The sequence below is a fragment of the Myiozetetes cayanensis genome, unplaced genomic scaffold (assembly GCF_022539395.1).
Source record: "Myiozetetes cayanensis isolate MyiCay16 unplaced genomic scaffold, myiCay2020 scf10, whole genome shotgun sequence".
Lineage (NCBI taxonomy): Eukaryota > Metazoa > Chordata > Aves > Passeriformes > Tyrannidae > Myiozetetes > Myiozetetes cayanensis.
In genome coordinates this window covers 7,040,220-7,064,761 of record NW_026086605.1, presented here as the reverse complement: position 1 = coordinate 7,064,761, position 24,542 = coordinate 7,040,220, and the positions used below count along the sequence as shown (strand labels likewise).

Here is a 24,542-nt window from a genome sequence, read left to right as displayed (position 1 = left end):
ACTATATGGTCTTTGCCAAAAGAATCTGGGCAGATCAACACTTCACCACACCACCTTGAAGCTGTGCTATCCCTGTCTCTGGTATAGCTACAGTCCTGTACAGGGCACCTCCAACAGTGACACGCAGACCAACACCGCAAGAACTGTGACTGTGAGATGTGAGGAGGCTATGAGAGAGTGACTCCCACAGGCAAGATGGCACCAGCAGAGAAGCCCAACAATGCAGGTGCTCTAGAGCAGACCTGGAAAAAAAGTTGACCACTGCAGACTGTGAGAGAACGCTGCCATTAAAGCCAGAATGGTGGACAAGTGAGAAGCTGAGCTTTAAGACATAAGACTGTTACGGACACGGGGATGCAACCCCAGAAGCCAACTCTGTCGAAAGAGAACTCTCAGAAGTGCAGCTGCAGGCTGGTGGGTGGGACAAGAAACAGCGCCCTGGTGGGGCGGTACCACCCTGGGCCCTGCCGAACCAGGGAGTGGGACACACTGCACCCAGCAGGGACAACTGGAGAGTGGGACACACTGCACCCAGCAGGGACAACCAGAGAGTGGGACACCCTGCACCCAGCAGGGACAACCAGAGAGTGGGACACCCTGCACCCAGCAGGGACAACCAGAGAGCGGGACACGCTGCACCCAGCAGGGAGCTCCTCCGCTCTGCGGCCAAGGGAAACGTTCCTACAGAGCCAGAGCTTCATTCTAGACAAGCCACCATCGAAGTAGAATTGCTGTAGGAGGAGGGGTTCTGGAAGGTTAAGTTTTATATAAAACCAAAGAAAAATAAACCTTTGGTACAAATAAATAACAAAATTCATGTAGCAGACAATTATGTTATTTATCTACAATAGTCAACAATACAAAGAATTAGATATAAAAGGTTTCTTGGTCAATAGCTTACTACACATTTGGAACATCTGTCCCCCTGTCTCAAGAGTGATCAAGTACAAAGAAACTAAGCGTAAAGCTTTCTGGCTTTCAAGAGCTGCCATGATCATAAGACTGAAATAAAAAATGCTCAAAACCAAAACTATTAAGTCTGTTCTCCAGAACAGAGACTTGAGTAAAACAAAGACTTATGGAAAAAAAAAAAAAATGATGCTCCACCACCAAGCATATTTGCCATAGGGAGCATAGAATGCAGCGGATGTTGAAATCCTTTCTTATGTTACCTGTGTGATTTGAAAAAGTCTGTCTCTGGAAGGAGTGAGGTCAGTTTGCAGATACTGTCTAAGGAAACTGAAAGGCAGGGAGGGGAATCTCATCGCTGCGATCATTTTGTTTTAACTGTACCGCAAACGACCAAGGACAATGCTCCTGGAGATGAAAAACAAACTCCTTCACCAGAGATTGCCCTGAAGCCTGGACATCTTCAGGAAATAATGATACCCCTGGGTTTTACCCCCAACCCCAGCATTCTCAGTTGGCATTTCTCTGAGGGAGCGGGAGGCTCTCATGAAGATACTTCATGCTCCCGTGCTCTGAGAAGTCAGAAACAACATGATTGTCCCCCCTCAGCAACCACTTTGTAGTTAAGAGTCCTTCAATTCCCACTGGTCCGCGTGCATGGATGCGAGAAGTACTAATTCCCACTTCAGCACCTGTAGGGAACACCCAAAATAAGGGAAGTTAATCTCCTGATGATATTTACTTCATACTAAGCAGTTTTGCACTTTTATGTCAAAAAGCCGCCTGCCTTTCAGTGACCTGCCATTCTCTGCTCCTCTCCAAATGCCAGAAGTTCTGTTTACCCAACATAAAAGTTAGGGCAGGTTAACTATTACATTGTAAATTGTAATGTTCATACTTCTGGCTGCTACAGAGTTACTTTCAGAAAGAAAGATGAAAGAGAGAGAGGTATCTCTTACATGGAACTTAGACTTGTTTCCTGAGGGTTTAATCCTTTAAAACAAAAGACAATAGGTAAATTGGTCAAGATCATGAACTTTTATCTTTTTTCTATCACACTGAGGAGATATCGCAAGATCTTAACTAAAACTTTTTAATCACATGGAACTCTGAATGTTATCAGATTAACAGCCTGCAGTGGAGATTTTAGACTTTCTACCTCAGGAAAGAATGTTTCCCTTGTCTTCTGCAATTCACAGAAGTGCACCTGTTAATTTAAGCAGCTCAGAGTCAGTTTGGTTGCCGCCCTTCATTCCTCAACACTGCAGGGCTGGCACACTGGACAGCAGCTCAGTCTGCCAAGCAGGACCAAAACATGTCATTCTTTACAGCATCCTTGAGAAGAGGAAAAAGGGAAAACTGTTCATCAGTTTCCCATCCTGGGTTGCACTGTTCTATCACCACATGCATGCAGCACACTTTACTGTGATTGAACAGAGCTCCAAAGGATTCAAACCAACTTTGTGTGTCTCACCTTCAGCTTTTCGTACAGCACCTTTCCTGAAAACCTCTTATTAGACAGTAAGAGACTAATCCTATCTTCCAGGCTCATAGTGCCACACTTTTCACACACTCCAGCAAACTCTGCAGTCACATCCCTGCAATATTTTCTGGCTTACCAAGTCCAAATCTGTAGCCATCAGAGAATCGGGTACTGGCATTCCAGAATACACAAGCGCTGTCGACATGCTGGAGGAAGAACTCTGCTGTTTGCTCTGGGAAAGAGGCAGAGACAAAAATAAAATCCATTACCTACAGAATGGTCATGTACTCCAATAAATATAACATAAACCAGTGAACAGATGTAACAATACAACTTTCATGTGCAACCTGATCAGAGAGTATTTAAACAGCCTGGGCTAAGCCATGCTCTTTTATACCTCCTTCCCAGTATGCTTACCAACTAGACAACTGCAAATGTTAAAAGAAGCTTGTGAAGACTAGAATAAAGCAAAAAAATGTCTAATTCTAAATACATCCAGTCTACAGCCTTCAAAGAGGGATTCAGTTGTATGACTGGGGAGAAAAAACAGCTGCCCCAAACCACATCTGTCAAGTCAAACTGTTAAACTACAGTCAGCTCTCCATTAGTCTTAAACATGGAATTTGTTCTAGATAATGAAAAATCCTAAATTCAATTGCTATTGCAAGTAATATTTGGGAACCACAAGGCAGAAATACCACATGCAAGTCTGTGAACTGCAGCTCAGTTGCCCTCAGTGACAAGACAAACATTCAAGATCAGCTCTATTTCCACTACAGTCCCTCCAAATCTCTGGTGCACCAGCTCCCGTGGCAGTGGGTTATATGGTATCAAACACATGCCTTTTAGTGACACTCATGTAAGCTCAGCAGGAGGTTCAGAACAGAAGCCTGCTTGACTCACACGCTGTTCAGACGCAGATCAACATGACCTCACTGCAGCTGATTCTCAGGAGTTCTGGGCTTGCTTTGGTTGGAGAGTCTCGGCACAGCTCTAGTTAGGTTTTGAACTGGCACAGACCCAGGAGAAGAACTACTACAATGTAATGAGTTACACTCAAACCAGGAACTGACAGCCAAACCAAAACCAAAACTGACAGCAGCTTGAGGAAGGAGAGTGGTCACTAACCGTTCTCGGTGATAATAACATCCGTGTGAGAACTCCCATACTTGTGGATGTGTTCAATGGCCTCCTGAACGCTGTCCACCACCTCGATGCAGCACTCCAGGTCCCCGTATTCTGTGCGCAGAGACTTCACTTCTGAAGGGCTGAACGTCAGGTAAGATGCAAACCTTGGGCCAGCGTGAATCTTCACCTGCAATACCAGAAACACTCAGTGCTATTGACCGTAGCAGAGCCTTCCAGGTGAAAAGTGGAGTTCTTGGACAGGAAGACAGTACAACACTAGTGCTGGGAAAACAGCTTCAATAAAATGCAGCCACTCCTGGTTTTAAGACAGCGAATAACGAAAGGAATGCTTCCAACCTTGCACCTACAGCAGTCTAAGATCTTGATCAGCTTTTAACCTTTTATTTTATAAAATGATACCAGCCTTTACTAAATCTGAAGGCTTTTAAGAAGGTATCTGGAAAACAGCGTTTCCTTGTGCAACTACAAATTACTTTAATTGCATAATCCTGCCCAATATTTGTGTGTTTCTTGTTGTCAGGTCAGATTAGACAGAGTTAATATCCTCCCCACTGTATTAGGAGCAGGGTGGGTGGTGGAAATGCACTACTACTCATATTCCTCTCATCCAAAAGCCAAAGACCATCCACCCTGCACTCAACCCTTCCCAAGAAACAACCAAACCAGACATTAAAAAAGATCCATTGAGAACTTGCTCCTGACTATCAGCTTCTTATACTATAACCCTTTTAACATCATCAAAACACAAGGCCTCCCTATTTTACCTGCATCAATCACTGCCTGTACATTCTGTTTGTTAAATACATCCTGCCATGTGAAAACCCTTGACTTATGTGCAATTCAAACTATTTAATGGATATCTCTTGGTGCATCTCTGCTACCTTTACTGAAAAACCATTGCTCATGTCTGGACAACTCATTAAAATACTGGCCTTTTGTTGTTCCTTGGACATACCAGGAGGGAAAATGGGTGTGAATAAAGGGCATGCAAAAAGAAAATTTAAAAAAAGAAAACATGGAGGAAGCAAATTCACCTGGGTAAGAAGCTAAAGGAATAGATTTAAGAAGAGAAAGCTTTGCATCTGGGAGGTTAACAACAATTCAGTCAGACTTTGAAAGGGCTGTGTATATATGCTATTCAAAGGCAGAAGATTATATATACAAGTATATATATATATATTTGTATCCCAGTAACAGCCTGTAGCTGTCCTGTACAAGCTGCTTTCAGACAATTTCTACAGAAAAGCTTGATTTTGTGTGGAGAAGCAAAGTTCTTCCTAAGTTCATTTACATGTACAAAGACACTTATGGATACTAAAGTGTTATGTCATCATAAAACTAAACAGGGCTACACACCTGCCAGACCAAATGCTTCTGAAGTTGTCAGAAAAAAAACCAAACAAAACCCAAAAACCAAAACACACGTATGAGTGACTAACCTGTTCTACTCTCAGCATGTCTATGATCTGATCAAACAACGGGGTTCTCAGCAAGTCTCGATGAATCAGGAGAGTTTCCAGAGCGTTACAGGCAGCAGGATATTCACACTTTGAGTCTCTGACTGAGGTTTAAGAGTAGATAATTGGTTACATAACATTCATGATGAAGATTTTGAACAGCATATGCATAACAAATGACCATAACTACAACGCATACTCCAAACACGAAGTTCCATTACACACACGAGGTTTAAGTCACCCTCTCACAGCTTACTTATCCGGGTGACCTTCTCAACGCTGGCATCCGCGTCCACGTACACATGGCAGATCCCTTCGCTGTGTCCCATCACTGGGATTCCCTTGGCAGCTTTCTGGATATTCCTCACCAGCTGCGATGAACCCCGTGGAATGATCAGATCTATCAGCTTATCCAAACGGCAGAGATCCTCTACTTCCTCTCTCGTGTTCACCTGTGGGAGTTGCAACACCAGAAGTTTACAGTTTGAACTCTCAGGTTTTGCCTGTACTTTTTATATATATACACCACAGCAAAGGAATGGTTGACTGAACTCCAGGCACTTACCAGCTGCACTGCATCTTTGACGCCGTGAATGGAGAGTGCTTCTTGCGTCAGATGATGGAGGATTTGATTGCTGTGCGCTGCCTCTTTCCCTCCTTTAAGTAGTAAGCCATTTCCACTGGCTATGGCCAAAGCAGACACCTGTCAAAAGCATTTATTAAAGGGGAAAAAAAAAATCCCTAAATGTAATCTGGTTCTTCTGTCAGAATAACACTCACAAAATAAAACCAGGATTTTTAGTGCCGTTGATTTACTCAATATTAATCTATTATTTACTCAGCATTAATAAATTCAGAAGCAAATTCTGAAAATATCTCTGCAGAAAAAACAGGGATGCCAACAAAATCAATTGTAGAAGAATCTAAGCAAGAGCCCTTTGAAAGAAGCCCTCTTGCAGTCTCTCAGTTGCTCCCCAACAGAAAGACCCTTTCTTCCATCATCTGAGAATTCCCAGCAGTATCATCTGCCCCCCTTACCCACCTGGGGAAGACAGTCCGGCCGAGACTCGAAGATCACGAGGAGGACCCCGATGGGCACCGTCACCTGCTCCAGGTGCAGGGCCTTCGCTATCCGTGTCCTGCGGAGCACGCGGCCCACGCTGTCCTGCGAGGACACCGCAATCTGGCGCAGCCCGATGGCCAAGCTGTTCAGCTTCGACGTGGACAGGCTCAGGCGCTTCAACAAAGGAAGAGCCAACCTCCCTAAAAGAACCAGAAAAAGTTGTGCTGGAGGTCTGTGCTGGTCTGCCTAGGCTCAAGCAAAAGTGACTTAAGCTAGTCAGGAAAATTCAGGTATTTCCCACCCCGCACCAAGTAACCTGCCTGAGACGAAAAATGCACAGAGTTTGGTAGTCACTATAAAACCGCTCAAATATGACCGTGATTTCACCCCCACATTTTCACTTATTGCAGCTTAAGTGCTTTGTACGTGAAGCAACAGCAACATCTACAAAGATGAGGTCTGTCCTATTTCAAGTACTGCTGCATGCCTGAATTTCTTACAGATTTCTATCCCTGCAGCTTTTCTGGAAGGGCTAGGCAGTAATTTCATCTTTCTATTTTACGAACAGAAATGCCAAAGCAGAGACACATGCACAGCACTGCTGTGAGAGTGGGCAAGAACTGCCTGAACTTCCTAGTCTGAGCACATTCAGACACTAAGTTAACCCAGCAACGTCCCCTCAAGTACTCTGGGCAGTAATAAATAGTTCCCTGGTATCTTCCACAGATTATTACAATTCATGATGTACCCTTTTCATCTATTTGCTATGCCACTGTGTACACGTCCCAATTCCAGCTTCTCAGTGAATGCATCCATCTAACACAGGAGAATGGGTTTAACCCAAGCCACCTAAAGAGAACCTTCCTCAATCAGAAGGGGATACAGTTCTCTTTGGAGAACATCAATTTAAGTGTAGAGATGACAGCCTTCCCCTCAGGAGCCAAACATTACCTTAACTAGCCCATAAAATATTCACTGTACACATGGCAGAAACAAAGATTTTTTTTGTTGTTGTTTTTTGTTTGTTTGTTTTGTATTTGTTTGGTTTTTTTACAATACACCACTGGGTATTTTACAGGGTCTCAGTATCTTCTCTGATGAAGTCATCTGTTCTATGTAATGAAGGAGGCTGCAGCTGTTTACACTGACAAGCTCTCAAAGCCCTAGGTTCACTATCTGTGCCAGCCATAGTACCCAGTCCCAGCTAACAGAAGATTCTAGTTTTTCTGTCTCAAGGTCCAGAGAGGTTCAAGAACATACTATTACCATAGAAAGATTTGAAATAATACCTTTATTTTCAGCCTCTTCTAAGTCCTTTTTGTTTGCCAAGAGAATTTCTTCTCTCTGGTCAGTTAGTAAGTCAGCAAGACGATAAATAATCTCTGCTCTCTGAAAGAGAAAACAGTTTCTGAACTGACCTCTCACACAAAGTCACCCATCTGACATCTGGGCCCTACAATCCATTCATGCTGATGCATCCTCTCACTGTGAACTCTCCCAACACTTGGCTCAGCTGATTTCTCCAGCCTGCATCATATTGAAAAATAAGGCTGAATGCTGCTGCAACCTTTACTTTGCTTTTTATTACCTTGCTTCCCATGCCACGTGTTCCTCACCAAACTCACGTATTCTTCCTCGTGCCACATCTTGCCTGCCCAGCTGCAGAGCAGTAATTGCCTCCAACTCTGCTTTTGCATACATGTTGTATGCTGGACTCCACACCAGCGTGAATGGAGCAAGTTACTCCAGTCAATTCTTCAGCAGCTCTGACCACAATTCATTTCTCTGTGCTGTTTGACACTATCAGGAATTTTATAAACCCCACATGAAAGCATGTTTTTTTACTCCACAGCCCCAAGGTACATTCTTTTTGCTCTTCTCATCTCTGAGCATACATATGACGGATCTGGCACACAAAGGATAAATTCTTGTCCCAAGGGGCCCATTTATGTTATAAATCCGTGTTGTAAAACTTGCTACACATGCAGAGTCTTAACAAGTAGGTACTGTATTGTTCTGTCACCTGCTCAGGCTGTAGAGCTGCCAAGGTCCTGCCACCAGCTCGAGCCATCTCGGCCTGCTGTTCTACTGTAGGGCCTGCAAAAAAAACCAAAACCATGCCATGCAGACAAAGTAACAGCACATGCAGAAGTGAACACCAGGCCTTCCATCTTCCCATTCTTTGCTCAGATCAGGAAGATTTTTTTTTTTAAGTGATGTCGTACTTTAGAAAGTATGGCATTTTTTGGTATTCTTTGAGAAAAGTGATATGTATGTAAACAGATATGGTTGATTTCTAAAAGTTACTTGAATTTCCAAAGGGTGTTTCTTGGAAGATGGAAGACAAAGAGAGGATTGGAGTAAACACCACAACAGTCCACAGGACTTTTGCTGTTTGCAGTGTTTGTAAGGCACTCAGAGTGGGATCACAAGATTAAAAGCTTTACTGCTGATAGAAGTTTATTATAGTGGGACTAACCAAAATGGCTCTTGGCCATAGTGACACAGAGTGGGTTCAAAGGATAATCTGACATATTCATACAAGAAATCCACTAAGGATTATACATGAAGAAATTCACTTGGCTTAAAGTGCAAGTCAAAAGTATCACTCCACACCTACCCTATTCTGCAAAGGTCACAAAGGGAACAAAAGCAGGAAATTCAACATTTTCTATCCTTACTCTAGAAAATAGCTTTCAAAATCCATTTTTCAAGCAGAGTGTGGTTTCCCAGTTATAGCATGGGTCTAGACAAAGTTTAACTTTTCAGGAAATCTCTACAACTCTCAATGTACACATTGTATCTGTACTCACCTGCAGGTTTTACCTCCGAAAAAAAAGTTCCAACTTTTTTCCCTTCCACAATATCTGTGATGACATGACCTGAGATCTTTGGGTGGGTTCCATTTGCAATCACTACAGAGGTGCCTCCTTGGAGGGCCCACAGAGCTGCTTTCACCTACAGCAATGGATGGAGCCAGTTCAAGAAATTCACTTGTGTTGTTTGAGTCACCACTCACAACAAGACTTCTTGGCCCACTCTGATCTCCAGATTCACCCCTCGTGCTTTCAAAGAGCATTCAACACACTTCAGGAATTTCCATAACGTAGCACTGAATGAGATCATGTATTTGCACTTTACCTTCCCTTCCTTAACCAGCTGCACTTTTATAAGCATACTTCAAATTTTCCTAACAGTTTGCTTTTTTTCAAGACTACTGCAAGGGCACATTGGTCACATGTTATTTCTCACCATTACCTTATGTTGAAAGTTCTTACTACTCTTTGAAGAAATCTAATTTTCTTTTCTGAAAATATCCTGTTGCCATTTTTTATGACATAGATTAGGTATCATGGATTAGCTTAATCCACTTTAAGAGACCACATGATATTACTTGTACTGTGGAGCACTGTCCTTGCTCAGGTGCTGGCCATTACTATATAATATTAAAATATTATTCAATACCATCAGCTGTCTGCATTACTCCCTTAAAGTCTGATCATTCTAAGCACTCCTGGCTGGTCTGATCAAGATGTAGAGGTATTGTCATTGCTTATAAACCTCTGGTGAAGCTATGAAGTTTGCTGAAGGGTTACTCAGGTTTCCACACCAAGTTTTTACCTACTGTTTTTCTATTCAGCTTCTTATTGGATTTTTTTACTCATTTGATACGATAAAAACAGATTTTCCTTCCCAAAACCAAAGCAAATGTTCCATATTTCTACCTTGGCTTCCATGCCACCCATTCCCACTCGGGATTTGGTTCCAAATGTTACAGACTGCTGGTCCCCTGGGTAGAATATGTCAATGAGCTTTGCATCATCAGATCCTGGAGGGCTGTCAAAGAGTCCTGAAATAAACAATAAAAATCAGTTCTATACCCTCATGTCCAAAGCTCACGTGTGAAAAAAGAAAAAAAACATAAAACAAACCAAGCAACATGAGGCTAAAAAGCCTCCACTTTAAAGGATTGAAAATTTCCACTGAACCCTGCTTTTTGAGCACAAAACACTTCACAGGCAGTCTCAAGAAGTACAGGTTTATTGAAAGCCTAACAAATAAGAGAGCAAAACCTCACATGCTGAATAGCAGCATGCAAGCTGGGAGGTGGTGACATTTGGCTGGGGTTAGAGACAGTTTACAGCTTTTATATATTCCACATCAGGCCTTACATACACAAGCCCCCAGCTGAAAAGACACAGGACAATCCTCCTCACCAAAGCCTCAGATGATATTCTCGAATGCTGGGTTGTACAGTGAGAAACTGGGCAATTCAGAAACATGGAAAAAGGGTCCCAAATTCTGCTAAGAAGGAACACAACACTACAGAGATATACTCTACTAATATTTTTAAAAGTCAAATAACTTCATGCAACTGCATTTGGAGTTGAATGACACTTTAGTTTACCCAACACATTAAAATTGAACTCTTGCCACTGAAACAAACCCATCTGGAGAGGATTAAAAGGCTGTGACATGGGTGATGTGGTCTGTGCTGATGTGAAACTGCACCCACCACCCTCCTCTGCCTAGAAAACAAAGTTCAATGTCCACAGTTAACAGGCTTATGTCACAAAAGCACAGCTCAGAAGACTTGAGCAGTGTAAGCCAAAAGTCTGGGAGAGAAAAAGCCTAGAAGATCCAGGTATCTGTAAAGCAATGACTAGGACTTCTCCTGATAATCCACTGAAAGACAGAACCTGCTGCCAGAAGAAACAAACTATTGTAGAATGGTATTTGGTTTATAATCCTTATTCTAGACACAGCCTTTACCCTGCAGGGTGCTCCTGACTATCATGCCACTCTAGAAGCTGAGAGTAGCACCACAGTACATGTGGTATTCTGGGTTTTGAACAAGTTTCAGGCTCACAGGCATTCTCACCCACCTACATTCAACAGTGTCACCTTTGGATGATTATTATTACTATTATTATTATTATTAAGTCTTTGGCTTATTCCACAGCACCATCATGGGGGTACAGGCCCGAAGGAGTTAAGGATATGTTGCAATTGTCAACGTAAAAGGGATGAGCTGAAGAGCTCAGTAAAATATGAGAAGAAGTTGGCTTGACAATCCACTGTAAAACTCCATTAAAACTAAAAAGAAATTAAAGAAATTACTCACAAACCTTCTACATCTGAGAGAACAATCAGGAGGTCAGTTTTCATTTCCACAGCCAGTCGTGCTGCCAGACTGTCGTTGTCCTTCACACTGATCACCTGCAATGCACGTGCACATCAGCAGCACTGGGGAGCAGGAGGAGCTAAGAGATGTTTGGTGGCAACACACAAAAGCAAGTTACCTCAGCACTAACAAGGCCTCCTGAGCTACTTTGTTCACACCCACTGGAACTTCGAAGGTGATCTTTGTGTCAAAGCACATCTGCTTTTGGAATGCAGCAAGGCAATACCAAAATGACAAAGTAGTGGGATCAGTACCTGCATTCTCTACCTCGGTGCCCAGGGACAGGCCAAGGGGCACTAACTGACCCTGCTTTAAGCAGGGGTGCTGGACTAGATGACCTGCACAAGTCCCTTCCAACTTTACTATTCGGTAAAAAAACAAACTAGGCACGCTTGGTTTTGGCAGAGCAGACATTGTCTGCCCTGCTTTCAGCCCACAACAATGCATCACACCAGGCACAGACAAGTCAGCACAGTCTTCTCGTGCCTTCTGTCCACACTAATTCTGGATGTGTGTTTCCCTGTTCCAGGCTTCAGAGATCCCCAGTTATGGCAATAGTCAAGTACACATTAGAGCTGTACCATCTGCAAGCAGGAGCCACCCCCTTGCAATACTTTACCCACATTTACCCCCTGCAGATCACTGTTTGGCTCTGGAGGTGGAACAACAGCATCATTAGTGTTAATTATGGGCACAATATTCATCCTCAAAAGCTCATGTAACGTTCCGTTTAAGTTGCGGCGCTTCTGTTCATCGTGGAAATCCAGGTTGGTGACTAAAATCTAAAAGGAAGAAAAAAAATACTTAGCCTACCACCTTTCCTGAGAACAGAATCCTAAACTTATGTATTAACATGTCATAACAGAGCAGTCATGCCTTTCGGGTCACTAAAGAAACAGAAACTACATTTCAAGGATACAGAACACAAGTGAGAAATATTCTTTCCATAACCCTACAGGTTTATATGCCTTAACTTCCACTGGAGCCAGCAATGGCCTTTCTCAAGCTGACAGGCCACACACTCCAGGAGCAAACTTGGAAAAATAAAATTGTAATCAGAACACAGATGCTGATGATAACTACAAGACCTAAACAATCCAATAGACTACTCAAGACGTTGCCTTTCCTGATTTTCCTCACAGTTTCATGTTCCCACTTGCAGCAAGCAGAAGGGATGCGTTATCTCCAGACTTCTCTTCAGCTCACTAGAACTCATTTGCTTTTCTGAAAGAATCTTGTCATTAAAGCCTCCTGCATGCAGATACCATCCCTTTTTTCTTGGTATTTTAAGACCAAAAAACCTAAATGTCTGCTCTGGAGTGATTGAGCCTTTTATTTTTACTCTGTAAGTGGACATTTGAGAACTAAGCAAACAACTCCAGCACAATAGCACAGTGCACTTGGAATCTGTGAGTGCTCTGACCTTTTTGGCAGGGACAATGAATTCATTTATATTGAAGGAATGATAGTTGTCTACAGACTTGAACAAGATCTAATCCAGCAGGACCTATAGTGCTTTTTAGCCATACAGAAACATTTTAGCCACATCAGCTCTGCCACATTACAGGAAGAAGTTCCTCCAAGAAAAGACTTCATACTAGGCTCCTAAACTCGTTAAAAGTATCTAAACAAATAAGGCCTTACAGTTAATGCAATTCTGTATTCTCAGAGTATTTAAGAAAAGCAAAGCTTGTTTAAGAGTAGTTCCAGTGATAGAGTTGCAGCCTTCAGTATAAGACCCAGGCTAGGGAAACCACCATCCACAAGCTAGAAAGGTTTGAGGAGCAGATGGGCAGAAGGTTCTGAAGTGTGGATATGCACTTCCACCACCTTTAACAGAATGTGTGGTAGTTCAAGCACCTGTGATTTTAAACCCTCACTTTGGATCACCATTCAGCTTTTGTGAAGAGGTCTTAACAAACTCTCCCCGCTGTATAAGAGCAGGACACACCTGAACTTCAGGAGAAAGGTCATTTGTTTTATCTTGACAATGGATAATTCCATGTCAGAAGTATTCATCAAGGCACTCGTTTATATGACAATAATAAGCCTCAAAAGTAGCAAGTCAGTCTGGGAAGCAGGGAATGCCTTACCTGAGCTGCACAGATGCTGTACTGTGTAAACATGGCCTCGTACAGGGCCATGAGTCCACTCTGGCCTGCTGCTGCACAGGCTCGGGCCTCCAACACTGGAATAGCCTACAAAGACAAAGAGCAGCTGTCAGTGACTGGAGCAGGTACTACATTTAGGAAAAGCACAAGTGCCACCAGCCTCTCACCATGTCTTTCAGCTGACTCTGGCCTGAATGAAGTGCCTGCCTCACACTCTGAGAAAGCAAGATCTCATGACGCAACCGCTGCTTTCCAAAGGCTACAGCCCCACTGGTGACAATCATCATCTCTCGGCCCTGGTTTTGCAGCATTGAGACCTGTAAGTACAGAAAATGAGGAATAGGGCCTGGTGTACCATCACTGACAGCACAACAGTCCTGGCTCTTATAGACAACCTCATGCTCACCAGTTCTTGCTGGCACAAGTGCTGTGCTTCATCCATGGATGCACAAAGCAAGGCAACCAGCCTTTAGGATACTTCTGCACACCTTCCTACCCACTGAGGAGCTATGCCAAGGACTGTAAGCCATCTACAGCTTCTGCTAAACCTTCTTTTCACAATACCAGCTTTTATGACAGAATCATCCTTGAATCTTCAGAACACGTATTACATGCTGACTCTACTACCTCCCTCACCCCTCCACCATCATTGCTATGGACAAGGAAAGATATGAAATGTAAAGTAGCAGCTGTATCTTCCACCAACCTTCTTGTTCCCCATCCACTCCCACAGCTACCATTACACAGTAACTTTGAATTCTAGAAGTGAAGAGGCCAACTAGAAAAAAAGTTTTAGATTACTTCCTCCTTACATGTATCTGCCCAGATTCCTTTCAAAGCCCTAAAGCAAAATGTCTTACGTGAATTTGACTTGTTAACTTTACATGGAGACGTGTCCAATCCTTGCCAAAGTAGCCATTTCTTTTTGGAGAACAAATACATCAGTTGATCCCATCAGTTTTTCCTACAAGTAATGAGGTTTCAAGGTTTTTCCTGGAAGAACTCTGCAAATTTGCAAGTAATCCAGAAGAGCAGACTCTTTCTGAAGAGTTCACAAACTTCAGTACCACCTTCACATCAGAGCCAGCTAATGCTCCAGTTGTGTCTTGCCTATGGCATAAAAATCTCACTGTGCAAACCTCTCACTCTACAATAGGTCTGGCCCAGATGGAGTTAACTTTCCTTATAGGCGTTTATGGTACTGTATTTTAGATTTCAGTTCTAAAACAGTTTTGACAACACTCCCATGTTTTGCCTATTGCTAAACAGTGCTTGCACAGCATCAAAGCCTTCTCTTTTCCCCATGGTGACCAGCACTTGCACAGCATCAAGGCTTTCCTTTTCCCACTGTGTCCCATCCCAGCAGGCAGGCGAGGGGCTGGGCACAAAGTTCGGAGAGGACACGTCTGGGAGAGCTGACCTGAACTGGCCAAAGGGATATTTCAAACCAGGTAATGTCATGCACAGCAATAAAACTGGGGTTGCAGAACAGCAAAAGGCAGGGGTTTGTCTTCCAAGGTGGCCACCACTCAAGGACCAGCAGGGCATGGTCTGCTTGTCCGATGTAGTGAGCGACTGCCTCAGAATCACTTGGGGTTTTTTCCCTCTTCTTCACTTATTAAACTGTCTTTATTTCAACCCAGTTTTCTTACTTTTGCTCTTCCCATTTTCTTCCCAATCCCACTGGTGGTGGGGCAGAAGTGTGGGGAGCAAACGAGAATCTGTGTGGATGCTTAGCTGGTGATCAGGGTCAACGCAGCACACCTTCAAACAACGATGTCCTGAGTTATCCAGTTTATGGAACCGCAGCACAAGGGGCTGAAAAGAGGGTTTACCACAACCTTCTGTACCACTGAACAATCCCCAAGTATCTGAAATTAAAACAAATGTTCAGGCTCAGAATTACCTGCTCCACAATCGAAGCCAGTCTCCCAAGGGCCAAGCCACACTCATCCCCTCGGGTCACAACAGCACTGCCCAGCTTCACCACGATCCTCTTGGCGTGCTTCAGCTCGCTCCGGTGCGCGAAGGATTTTCCGTGGGCACGGCTGAGCGGCACCGTGAGAAACGGAATGTTGCTCCAACCGCGGATGGATTCATTCCTTAATCTTTGGTTATGGTGAGAGAGGTCTGTGGAGAAAGAAAGGAAGGGGAAAAAAAAGCAGTTTTAAGTGTTTTGTTCAGACTTTAGGCCCTTGAAGTCATGCAACATTTTCTTCCTTTCCAAGGCTAAAGCTCACAACACCTCCCAGTGACTGGGAATGAGAAGTAGCTTTCAATTCACCAAAACAAAGTGAGAACCAATATCATCTGAGCAGCACTAACCATCCCTAAGGTACAGAAGACAATATCCCATGCATCACAGAGCTCTGGCTCTGAGAATCTAGAAGACCAAACTGAAGGACACTGTAGAAGAGCCCACACAGCTCACATCACAAGCATCAGTTCTAAGAACAATCTCCTTTGCCTTGCCTCATTAGATACAGTTATAGAGAGTTTTCCTGTCTGTAATAGCAAAGAAAGTTGACTGTTGGGAAAGAAAAGAAACACAGCTTTTACACATCTGAGTCAGGTATTTTTGCACATTGCTTAAGCAGGGGCAGCTGAAGGGGGATGAACACGGGAACTCAGAGTCACGTGGTGGTGTCCAAAGCCTGGGACAGGAGACACAGTCGTGCCCCAAGCCTGGCAGGGTTCAGGAAGCCTTTGGAAATGCCCCCAATAGGGTGCTTCAGCTTTTGGGCAGCCCTGAGGTGTCAGGTAGTGGGACTAGATGACTTACAACTGAATGATTTTATTCTAGTCAATCCTAACCAATATCTCATCTGAAGATGCAGAGACTTCTTCACCAATCAGTAAATTGAATCCTATGCCATGGTCAGTTACCTGATTTTATATGTTCACTATCTCTAATTGTGATGCTCTATAATGCAAAATGCTTTAATTTATAACCTAAAAGTGACTATTCTTGATGCTATACCTCCTGGAGAAAGACAGGAATGAACACTGTGCTACATAGAGAGAAACTTGTAATGTTAACAATTGAATAAATATTTTGTCCATGATACACACAGAAGAAGCTTAAACGATTAATCATAAATGAGGGCTGCACTAACAAGTCACACAAATAAAAGTAGAAAATGGAATTTAGAGAGGAGTTTCATTTTCCTCTCATTTTCACCAGGGAATACTTGTGAATATAAATAAGGTCTATGAAAAACTGTGGGAAGGAGTCCAGTTTAACTGTTCTTTCCAGCATTATACCTTACTATTTAGTATTTGCCTATCCTACTCAGTATAACCAGAAAGGAGTAAGCCAAATTTATTTCTAATTCTCTTAGTTAGAGATTCAGGATTTAGAAGGTTCCAAGAAGGCAGCTCCTGAGGGTTATCCAGTATCTGAAAAGAAACCACTTAATTTTTTCAGAAAAATAAGGGAAAAGACAACAGTTCTAGAACAAGCAGAGAACTTAATTAATCTCTAATGAAGTCCTAATTGCAAATCTTGCTCTGTGGCTGCAAAAAAAATGCCTTTTTTAGTTACTTTACACCAGACTGAGATGTGAAATCAGCTCCCACCTTACATTTGCCAAACATTTCTGGTGATGCAAGCCCATTAACTTGCTCTGTGTGCAATTAGGAACTCACAGAGCCAACCAGTCCATGTTTTAGACAAAGAGACTTAAAGGCATCCCAGCATCTTTCCACTTTTATCTAATCCAAATAAATTTGAGCTTTGCACCTTGCTTTACTCAAGACATCTGTGGGCTGAAAAGGCAGATGGGGGAGCAGACTTAATCAGATCTTGTTTTCTAGGAATGTATGAGGATGAAATGAAGAACTTTTACAGTAGCAGTACTTTCACAACTGGTATTTTTTTGCTTGAAATGCATGTCAGAATGAAAAAAAACCCACAAACTCAGACACCCAGATGAATATTATTGAGTTGAGGGAGCAAGTAACATTAAGAAAGTAGAGCTTCAATTACAGTTCACTCAGAGTTTGTAAGATTTAATGATGTTAATGAGATGATCTTCCTTTCACCACAGCAAAGAGCACAGGCATGCCCAGACACAGTGACCAGCAGCACTAGAAAGGTGTGCTGTCTCATACATACATGGACGGGGAATGGCTGCCACAGCACGTGGAGACAAGACAGAGCACCATCCCGGGGAACGGACAACGGGGCTCAGAGCGGCGTGACACAACATTCTGAGGTGCCTTCTGCAAATCAGGGATATCTGCAAGTTAAAGGGGAGGAAGGGAGAAAACTGGTTAAATATCAGTGACTTGCCATCTATGTTTTTCTCTTCACCCACTCCCCCACTCCAACTCATCTCTGTCCTGTACGGTCTTAATACCATTTCCTTGTGTCCCCTCTCCATTTTGCAGAATTCGCTCACAGACTGTGACACAGAAGAACTGAAGGCCCCTGTTCCCTACCTGCTGCCAGAAGATCATTATAAAATAAAGAAAAACACATGGTTCCCCAAGAAGGGAAAACACTATTAGTGAATGTAACTACAACGGATAAAAGTCCTAATTTTTTCCACAGAGAAGCCTGGAAGGAAAAAAAAAAACAGAGAGAGGTTGCATCATCCAGACTTCTCCATACACACCACAACAGAGCATCTACACTGGTCATGAACCTCAGCCCTATTTAATACAGGCAAGATGCTCGTTCACCTTTCCTTGAGCATTATCAAATTACAAGATGTTATCCATGACTTCAAGTAAGGACACGAATTTCCAAGGTACTTGACATTAGTCTCCCTTGACTGAACCTGTAAACACTCAGGATTCTTCGAGTTCTAAAATTCACTAGAGCAAGTACACAGTAAATAAGGGATAGAGAGTTAGCAATTTCCTTTGACAGCTCCAATGGCAGTAATGTATCCACTATCACAGAGGAACCAAAGGAGATTAAAAAGAATCCAGTTCTCCCAGACAGTATTTAAACTGTGAAACCTATCCTTCCCCTTTTACAAAATTCTGCTTCCTTTACTGGCTTTCAATCCATTTCTCTGCACCACTGGAATAAAGCAAACACCGCTGCACAAGCTGTGGGACAGAGAAGGTATTGAAAAGAGGGCACAGAGATCTTACAGTAACTGCATTGGAAGGCTGCTATTACACATACCAGGACAGTTACAGCACTGCCACTTCTGGCACATGTGTATGTGAACATTATCCTGCATCAGCATACTGCCATTATCCCTCATTATAATCCTTATAAAAATCCACACCCCTACATTAGACAAGGCAGCCACCAGCAGATAATGGTTCTCTAGTAAAGCTGACACTGCATGCCACCTTAACAATATTAATCTGCAGTGCCCCTCCAGTTCTGCATTTCGTCTGAAATGGCAAAACCTCTGCCAGGATGAGGCAAAGGACTCTGAGCAGACGATGAAACCAAGCAAGTAGCCAGTTTTCTCCTCATAACAGGGAAAGCTTCAAGGAGCTGGGAAACAACCCTAACTAGACATTCTCCCTCTGAGCCCTTACCAGGCACCTCATGTGCTGCCTCTGGGGCTGCACAGTTCCCACTGTTCATAGGTCTGGCTGTTCCAGCCCTCCACCTGGAAGTTCACCTTCACACCTACTATCAGTCTTCTCAACAGGGTCTTCCTTGTGCCTCAGAGGGATGCTCAAAGTCCTGACAACCAGAGCTGCCAAACAAGGGGTCCTTCATCCAGAACCCCTTCCACCACAAGTATCCCGAGTCAGAGAACCACCATTCTCACCACAGGTCTGCTGGCAACCGAGAGCAACCCTGTGCTGGGAGGCTGTTACCAGTTTCCCTTTGCCAGAGACACCTTTGCTGAAGGGGAGCAGACAGTGAAGGGGGAGAAGTGTCAGACACGTGAATCTTCGGAAGGAAAAAGATTAGGGGAAAAAGCATGGTTTTGAAACTTGCAAAGTTTCAAAAAAAGGCAAGGAGACCAAGTTAACAAGAAAACAGAAAGTTTAAAGCAGCAGCAGACATCAAGAAAATGAAAGAGAGATGTGAACTGGAAATGACGCTGCCAGAAAGCACAGACAGAGCACAAGGTATGCTGTAAGCCAAAAGCTTTCTTTAAAGGCCAGTCCAACTCCTTCCTCTCCTCTCACTCAATCAAGGACTTAAAGCTAATTTCAATCCTCATTTTCCATTCCAACCACATTTCCACCATTTTCATGCCTGGAATGGTTCTGGTCTTCAGTAACAAACTAAAAAATGTTACATGATTAAGAGTAAAATACAAACAATTATAAAATACTTCTGCTTTACTTAGAGGGAGCAATAGAAAGAAATGCAAAATGCATTATTCAGCTATTTCCCCTAGCTTACATTTTTTTTTCATTACCAGAAAACCCTACTTCTTCTAAACTAGCCTCTGAACACAACCTTCAAAAAATACAATTTTCCTATTATCTCTTTAAATAACGAAAAGTTGTCCTTACATGATTGCTAACAGAAAGCAATGCTATTGGCTCGTTTTCATATACTTTTATCTTCAAAACAGCTGTTAAGTAGCACAGTACATTTATTCTGTTCCAGATCAGTGTACACAGACTTAGTCACCTTCCAAAGCAATCAGAGATCTGAAGCCCTAGAACTGGTGCCTTGAACAACAGCAACCTGTAACACTCGTTTTTCAGTCTGTTGGCTGCAAACCCATAGGATGTCTACAAGTATTTGCTGTGAGTTGATTAAATTAAACTAAATATACTTTTCTCACTGTTTTATATATAAAGGCAAATATTTCAGTGTTAAGACATTCCACAGGTGAAAAAAATCTGGAAACCAAAGTGATAGAAAGAGCTATTCTGTACTACACTTAAATAAAGAAGTAGAAACAAATCAAGTTCCAAGGAAATGCACACAATTGCTATGTAGTCTTTACCACAACACAAAAAAGTCCTCTGTGACAAGCAGAAGCTTTTCCTATTTAAACTGCTTCATCACCTTACCAACTAAAACTTTTGCAAAGGGGAAAGAAACAAAACTCCTCTGCAGTTCTTCGTGCAAGCTTACACCCTAGAAACCTTTCCAGAGGGGCGCCAGTTGAGAAGAGCTGACTGAAATCAAGGAATCCTTCAAAGAAATGGCCCTTCGAGCAGCTGTCGAACAGCTCGGCCGGGTCCTGCAGCAGCTCCGCGCACAGGGAAGAGGCGACTCAGAGCAGAGCGCCACGCGGCTCCTCCTGCCCTGAAGGAGCCCGGCGGGGCCGCCCCGTGTTCCGGCCCCGCAGGCCTCCGAGAGGCACCCTGGGCGCTCGGTGCTGCTCCGCGGTGCCAGCCCGGCTCTGTCAGCTGGGGCCGCAGCAAAACCGGGGCTGTACAGGAGCAGCAGCAGCACCGGCGGCAGGGCCGGGCCCCTCGGCTGCGTCCCTGCCGGGGGGTGAAACCCGCGGGCCGCGCGGCTCTCCCGCGGCGCTCGCGAACCGCAGCGGCCGGGAATCGGCTGGGAATCTCCCTGGGACCCCCCACCCCGCCCGCGCCGCCCGCGCTCCGCACCCGCCGCCTCCCGCCGCGGCTCTCGCCGAGCAGCGCCCGCGCACGGCCGGGCAGCGGCCCCGGCCAGCCCCGCTCCGCCACCGCAGCCAATCCGCGGGCCCCCTGTGCCGGTACAGCCAATCCGCGGCCGCCGCCGTGCCGGCACAGCCAATCCGCGGGCCCCGCCGTGCCGGCACAGCCAATCCGCGGCCCCGCCGTGCCGGCACAGCCAATCCGCGGGCCCCGCTGTCCCGGCACAGCCAATCCGCGGGCCCCGCCGTGCCCCCCCCCCGCCGTGCCGCAGATGATGTAACCCGGCTCCACGTTGCAGCACAAAATGCTGGGCTGTACAAATTACAGCGTTAACAGCCGTCTTGTCTAGTCCCGGACTAGTCCAGACAGCCCTACCCAGGGCACGGGCTGCTGAGCCATCTCCCTCAGCCTCCTTCACCTGGACTCGCTCTGTTCTCACATGTCCGCAGACAGCAGATGAGAGGGCTGTGCAGCCACACCTGTGAGAGCGGCTTTAGCTCCTCTTTGTAGAGGGTTTGTAGCACAAACCCCTCCACAAGGGCGAGAGCGCTGGCCTTGGTCTTCACTTTACCTCCCTTTATCCCCTTTGCATTCACTTCTAAATTAAGAGAATCACAGACTCATTTAGAACTGTAGGATCTCCTGAGCTGGAAGGGACCCACAAGGACCATCCAGTCCAACTCATGGCCCTATCCAGGACACCCCAACAATCCCACCCTGTACCTCAGAGCGTTGTCCAAACGCTCCTGGAGCTCTGGCAGCCTTGGGGCCGTGCCCCCTGCCCTGGGGAGCCTGTTCAGTGCCCGGCCACCCTCTGGGGGAAGAACCTTTTCCTGAGATTCAACTTAAACCTGCCCTGTCACAGCTCCAGCCGTTCCCTCTGGCCCTATCACTGCTCTCAGGTAGCAGAAATCGGAGCTGCCCCTCTCCTGCCCCTGGAGAGGAAGCTGCAGACACTCTGCCCTCAGAGCTTTCCTCACATCAAGGCTATTTCATATATACAATCACCTCCATTGCTCTTCCTCCACCTGCCCAATTAGCCCAGATAGAGTACAGCGTATCACCCGATATGCTGTACAGAACTGACAAGAGGACTCAAATTTGGACAAAACAAGGATTTATATAGTGGCATGTTTTTTTTTTATTCTGCATTCATTCCTTAAGTGGTAATTTCTACCATTCTGTTTGCTTTTTGACTTTCACTACAGCTTGAACTGACTTTTCACAGTGTCTCTCAGGTGTTTTCTTCCCTGGATGTTGCAGAAAAACATAAAAATAGCATTGCTTTCATATTCCTACTAACACAACATGCAACAAGAACAGCTGAAAAATTACTGAAGCTAAGCCTGAAAGATGCTCAGTTTGCTATTGAATGCAGTTTTTATAACAATCCAGTCCAGAGTAGTTTAGAAGAGCAAGGTAATACAGCAAACACAGAAATAAATCAGTAAAGCAGTTTGCACAACAGAAATATTCACTGACACAAACATGGAAAAGGTAATGTAGTTTCTGAAGTGACCAAACATAAATACTTTACTACAGACCAGGGAAAAAGAAAACTTTATTTTAACCCTTTGTAATTGCTTCTCTCAGTATCCTCAAGCAAATCTGGGAAGAGAAAGAAGGTAAACACTTCCAAGTATCCATCAATTTTAGAGTACAGAGTCAGCTCAGGTATAAGCATTTATGCAAATATTTGAGATATTATTGATTTAAGAAAATAAAACTGACTTCATAGCACAGAGACAGTTGCCAAAGGCTTTTGGTAAACCGTGTAAGCTTTGCTCATTAAGTCTCCTTTATCTACACTTTTATTAGTTTTTTCAGAGGGCCATCAGGTTACTTAAAAACCCCTCTAATCTGATCCTGTTCTGTCTACTGTGAAGAACACTATGTGAAGAACACAGGCTTATCACCAAGTCAGGTCAAAACCGAGGTAGTGACTCTTGGGTGTCAGGCAAGCCTCAGGTGGGTTCAAATGTTTTCTTTGGGCACTGAGAACTCTCATAAGGAGTCACAAGAGACCACCAGCAAGGAAAGCAAACCTCCAGAAGAGCAGCTCTGCTCTCACAGGGCCCCGGGGGGAGGAGGCCCCTGCACCTCCAGCCAGCCCGTCTGGTGCTCGCAGGGGACCGAACTGCGACTCCCGGACACTGCTGCAGCACCGGGACCGCGACACACCGGGACCGCGAGCCTCAGCGGCTCCGGGAAGCCTGCGGGCTCCGGGAGAAGGGCGGAGAGGATGCAGGCCGACAGCGACAAGGCTGAGCCCCTCTCCTCTCCCCCGAGCCCTCATCCCTCGGCCGCTGCCGGGCCCGGCGCGGGTCGGGAACGGGCAGCACCGGCGGACGGCGGGCACGGCCCAGCTCTGCTCTGCCCGGCCCGGCTCTACTCACCGCCCGGTTCTCCCCGGCTCGGCTCGGCCCCGCTCTGCCCTGCCCGGCTCCCCTCAGCCTCAGCCTCAGCCTCAGCCGCCGCCTCACGTCGCTTCCGGCCCCGCCCGCGGTCTCTGCAGCTGCTCCTGCTTTGAAATCCAAAAATGCATCTTCCAACAATCGATGGTCAAGCTTAGAAGGGACTTTGAAGATCATCCAGTAAAGATCGTCTTCACTCGGACAGCGTAAAACCAGACCTACTGCCGCAAGAAGGGCGCGCTGGACAGCTGGCAGTGCTGGCAGCAGGGACATTGGCACAGCGCTGTCCCGGCCCTTCCCACGGAGTACAAACACTCCCTCCTGAGCATCCGACACACGAGCCTGCCCGGTGTGTGACAATGACACACCGTGCCTGACCCTGGATTGCAAAGGAGGCTATTTAAGAGCAGGCAGTGGGGATAGAACCGTGACAAAGTAAACACTGTCACAGGAAACTGCAGATTCTAAGTGCACATCCATTGCTAGGACATGGCTAGAATCTGAACAGGCCTTAATTCAGGTTAGAACAGGTTATGGACAAGCCTCTTTCCAGCTCCATTTCTTGCAATGACAAAATGTCAGAGGAGCCAAACACGAGCTAGAAAATATGACATGTTGGAAGTTGGGGTATGGCAGAGAATTACAGTATAAGGTGATGCATTCTTACAGTACTTCATGTATTTGCAGCTCATAGATGAACAGTATCTCTGTAGTCACACTTAATTCAATTATCTCAATAATGCAGAAAAGAGGGATGCCAGATCCTTTTCATTCAAGCTATATCCTGACACACTTGCAACGTGACTTTTGGGAAGTTTCTCCAGCTAACCCCTTGTTAATTCAGTGACTGTCACCTGTAAATTAATTTTCTAGATTCCACAGATCAGGGGCATCAGAGGACAGGGGACACACTACAGATGTGTTCCACTAAAAGCTTTGCGAAGGCACAGCTGAGAAGCCACATCTACCTAAAAATCCAAGTTTGTTGCTGCTGGTAGCAGCAGCCCTGCATAACACTGGAACACAAAGTGTTCAGAGCAGCCTGCACGGGCTGCCCCAGAATCAGAATCCATGGAAGCAGCAGACACTTGCATGGAATTCTTTCCCAGCTAATAAACCATGCAAACACTCACAAAGGTAAATATGTGAAGTTACCCCAAAATCTGCATGTTTGGTTTTATTTTGATTCGTGTTACGTCCCTTGATACCCTGACTAATTACAAGGTTTTCAGTTTATTTTTGCACTCTTTTTTTAA

At 44.8% G+C, this 24,542-nt stretch overlaps 1 protein-coding gene across 5 annotated transcripts; it reads right to left on the bottom strand.

Moving 5' to 3' along the window:
- Positions 1 to 813: 813 nt before the first annotated feature.
- ALDH18A1 (aldehyde dehydrogenase 18 family member A1) lies at positions 814 to 24,449 on the bottom strand. 5 transcript variants are annotated; one of them, XM_050337100.1, is made up of 18 exons: positions 23,269 to 24,449; positions 17,475 to 17,598; positions 15,264 to 15,487; positions 13,525 to 13,674; positions 13,340 to 13,444; positions 11,870 to 12,028; positions 11,191 to 11,281; positions 9,787 to 9,911; positions 8,875 to 9,019; positions 8,085 to 8,158; positions 7,351 to 7,450; positions 6,041 to 6,261; positions 5,564 to 5,701; positions 5,255 to 5,450; positions 4,981 to 5,102; positions 3,521 to 3,707; positions 2,529 to 2,624; positions 814 to 1,601 (listed from the first exon to the last, which is right to left on the bottom strand). In XM_050337100.1, exons 1-18 carry the CDS (start codon positions 23,557 to 23,559, stop codon positions 1,420 to 1,422), a joined length of 2,730 nt encoding a protein of 909 aa, XP_050193057.1. In that variant the 5' UTR covers positions 23,560 to 24,449; the 3' UTR covers positions 814 to 1,419. The 5 variants fall into 5 exon arrangements, with proteins under 5 accessions (XP_050193057.1, XP_050193067.1, XP_050193083.1 ...); XM_050337110.1 differs by having other exon boundaries at positions 11,876 to 12,028; XM_050337126.1 differs by lacking the exon at positions 23,269 to 24,449 and adding an exon at positions 20,861 to 20,887.
- Between the last annotated feature and the right edge of the window lie 93 nt (positions 24,450 to 24,542).

What these genes read in the sequence shown, in the direction of transcription:
- ALDH18A1 (XM_050337100.1), bottom strand. Translation starts at nt 23,559, where the DNA reads ATGTCCCTGCTGCCAGCACTGCCAGCTGTCCAGCGCGCCCTTCTTGCG. An exon ending in AGAGTCAGCTGAAAGACATG is followed by an intron (nt 13,445 to 13,524) that starts GTGAGAGGCTGG and finishes TTGTCTTTGTAG; the next exon opens with GCTATTCCAGTGTTGGAGGC. An exon ending in TTCGGAGGTAAAACCTGCAG is followed by an intron (nt 8,159 to 8,874) that starts GTGAGTACAGAT and finishes TTTTTTTTGCAG; the next exon opens with GCCCTACAGTAGAACAGCAG.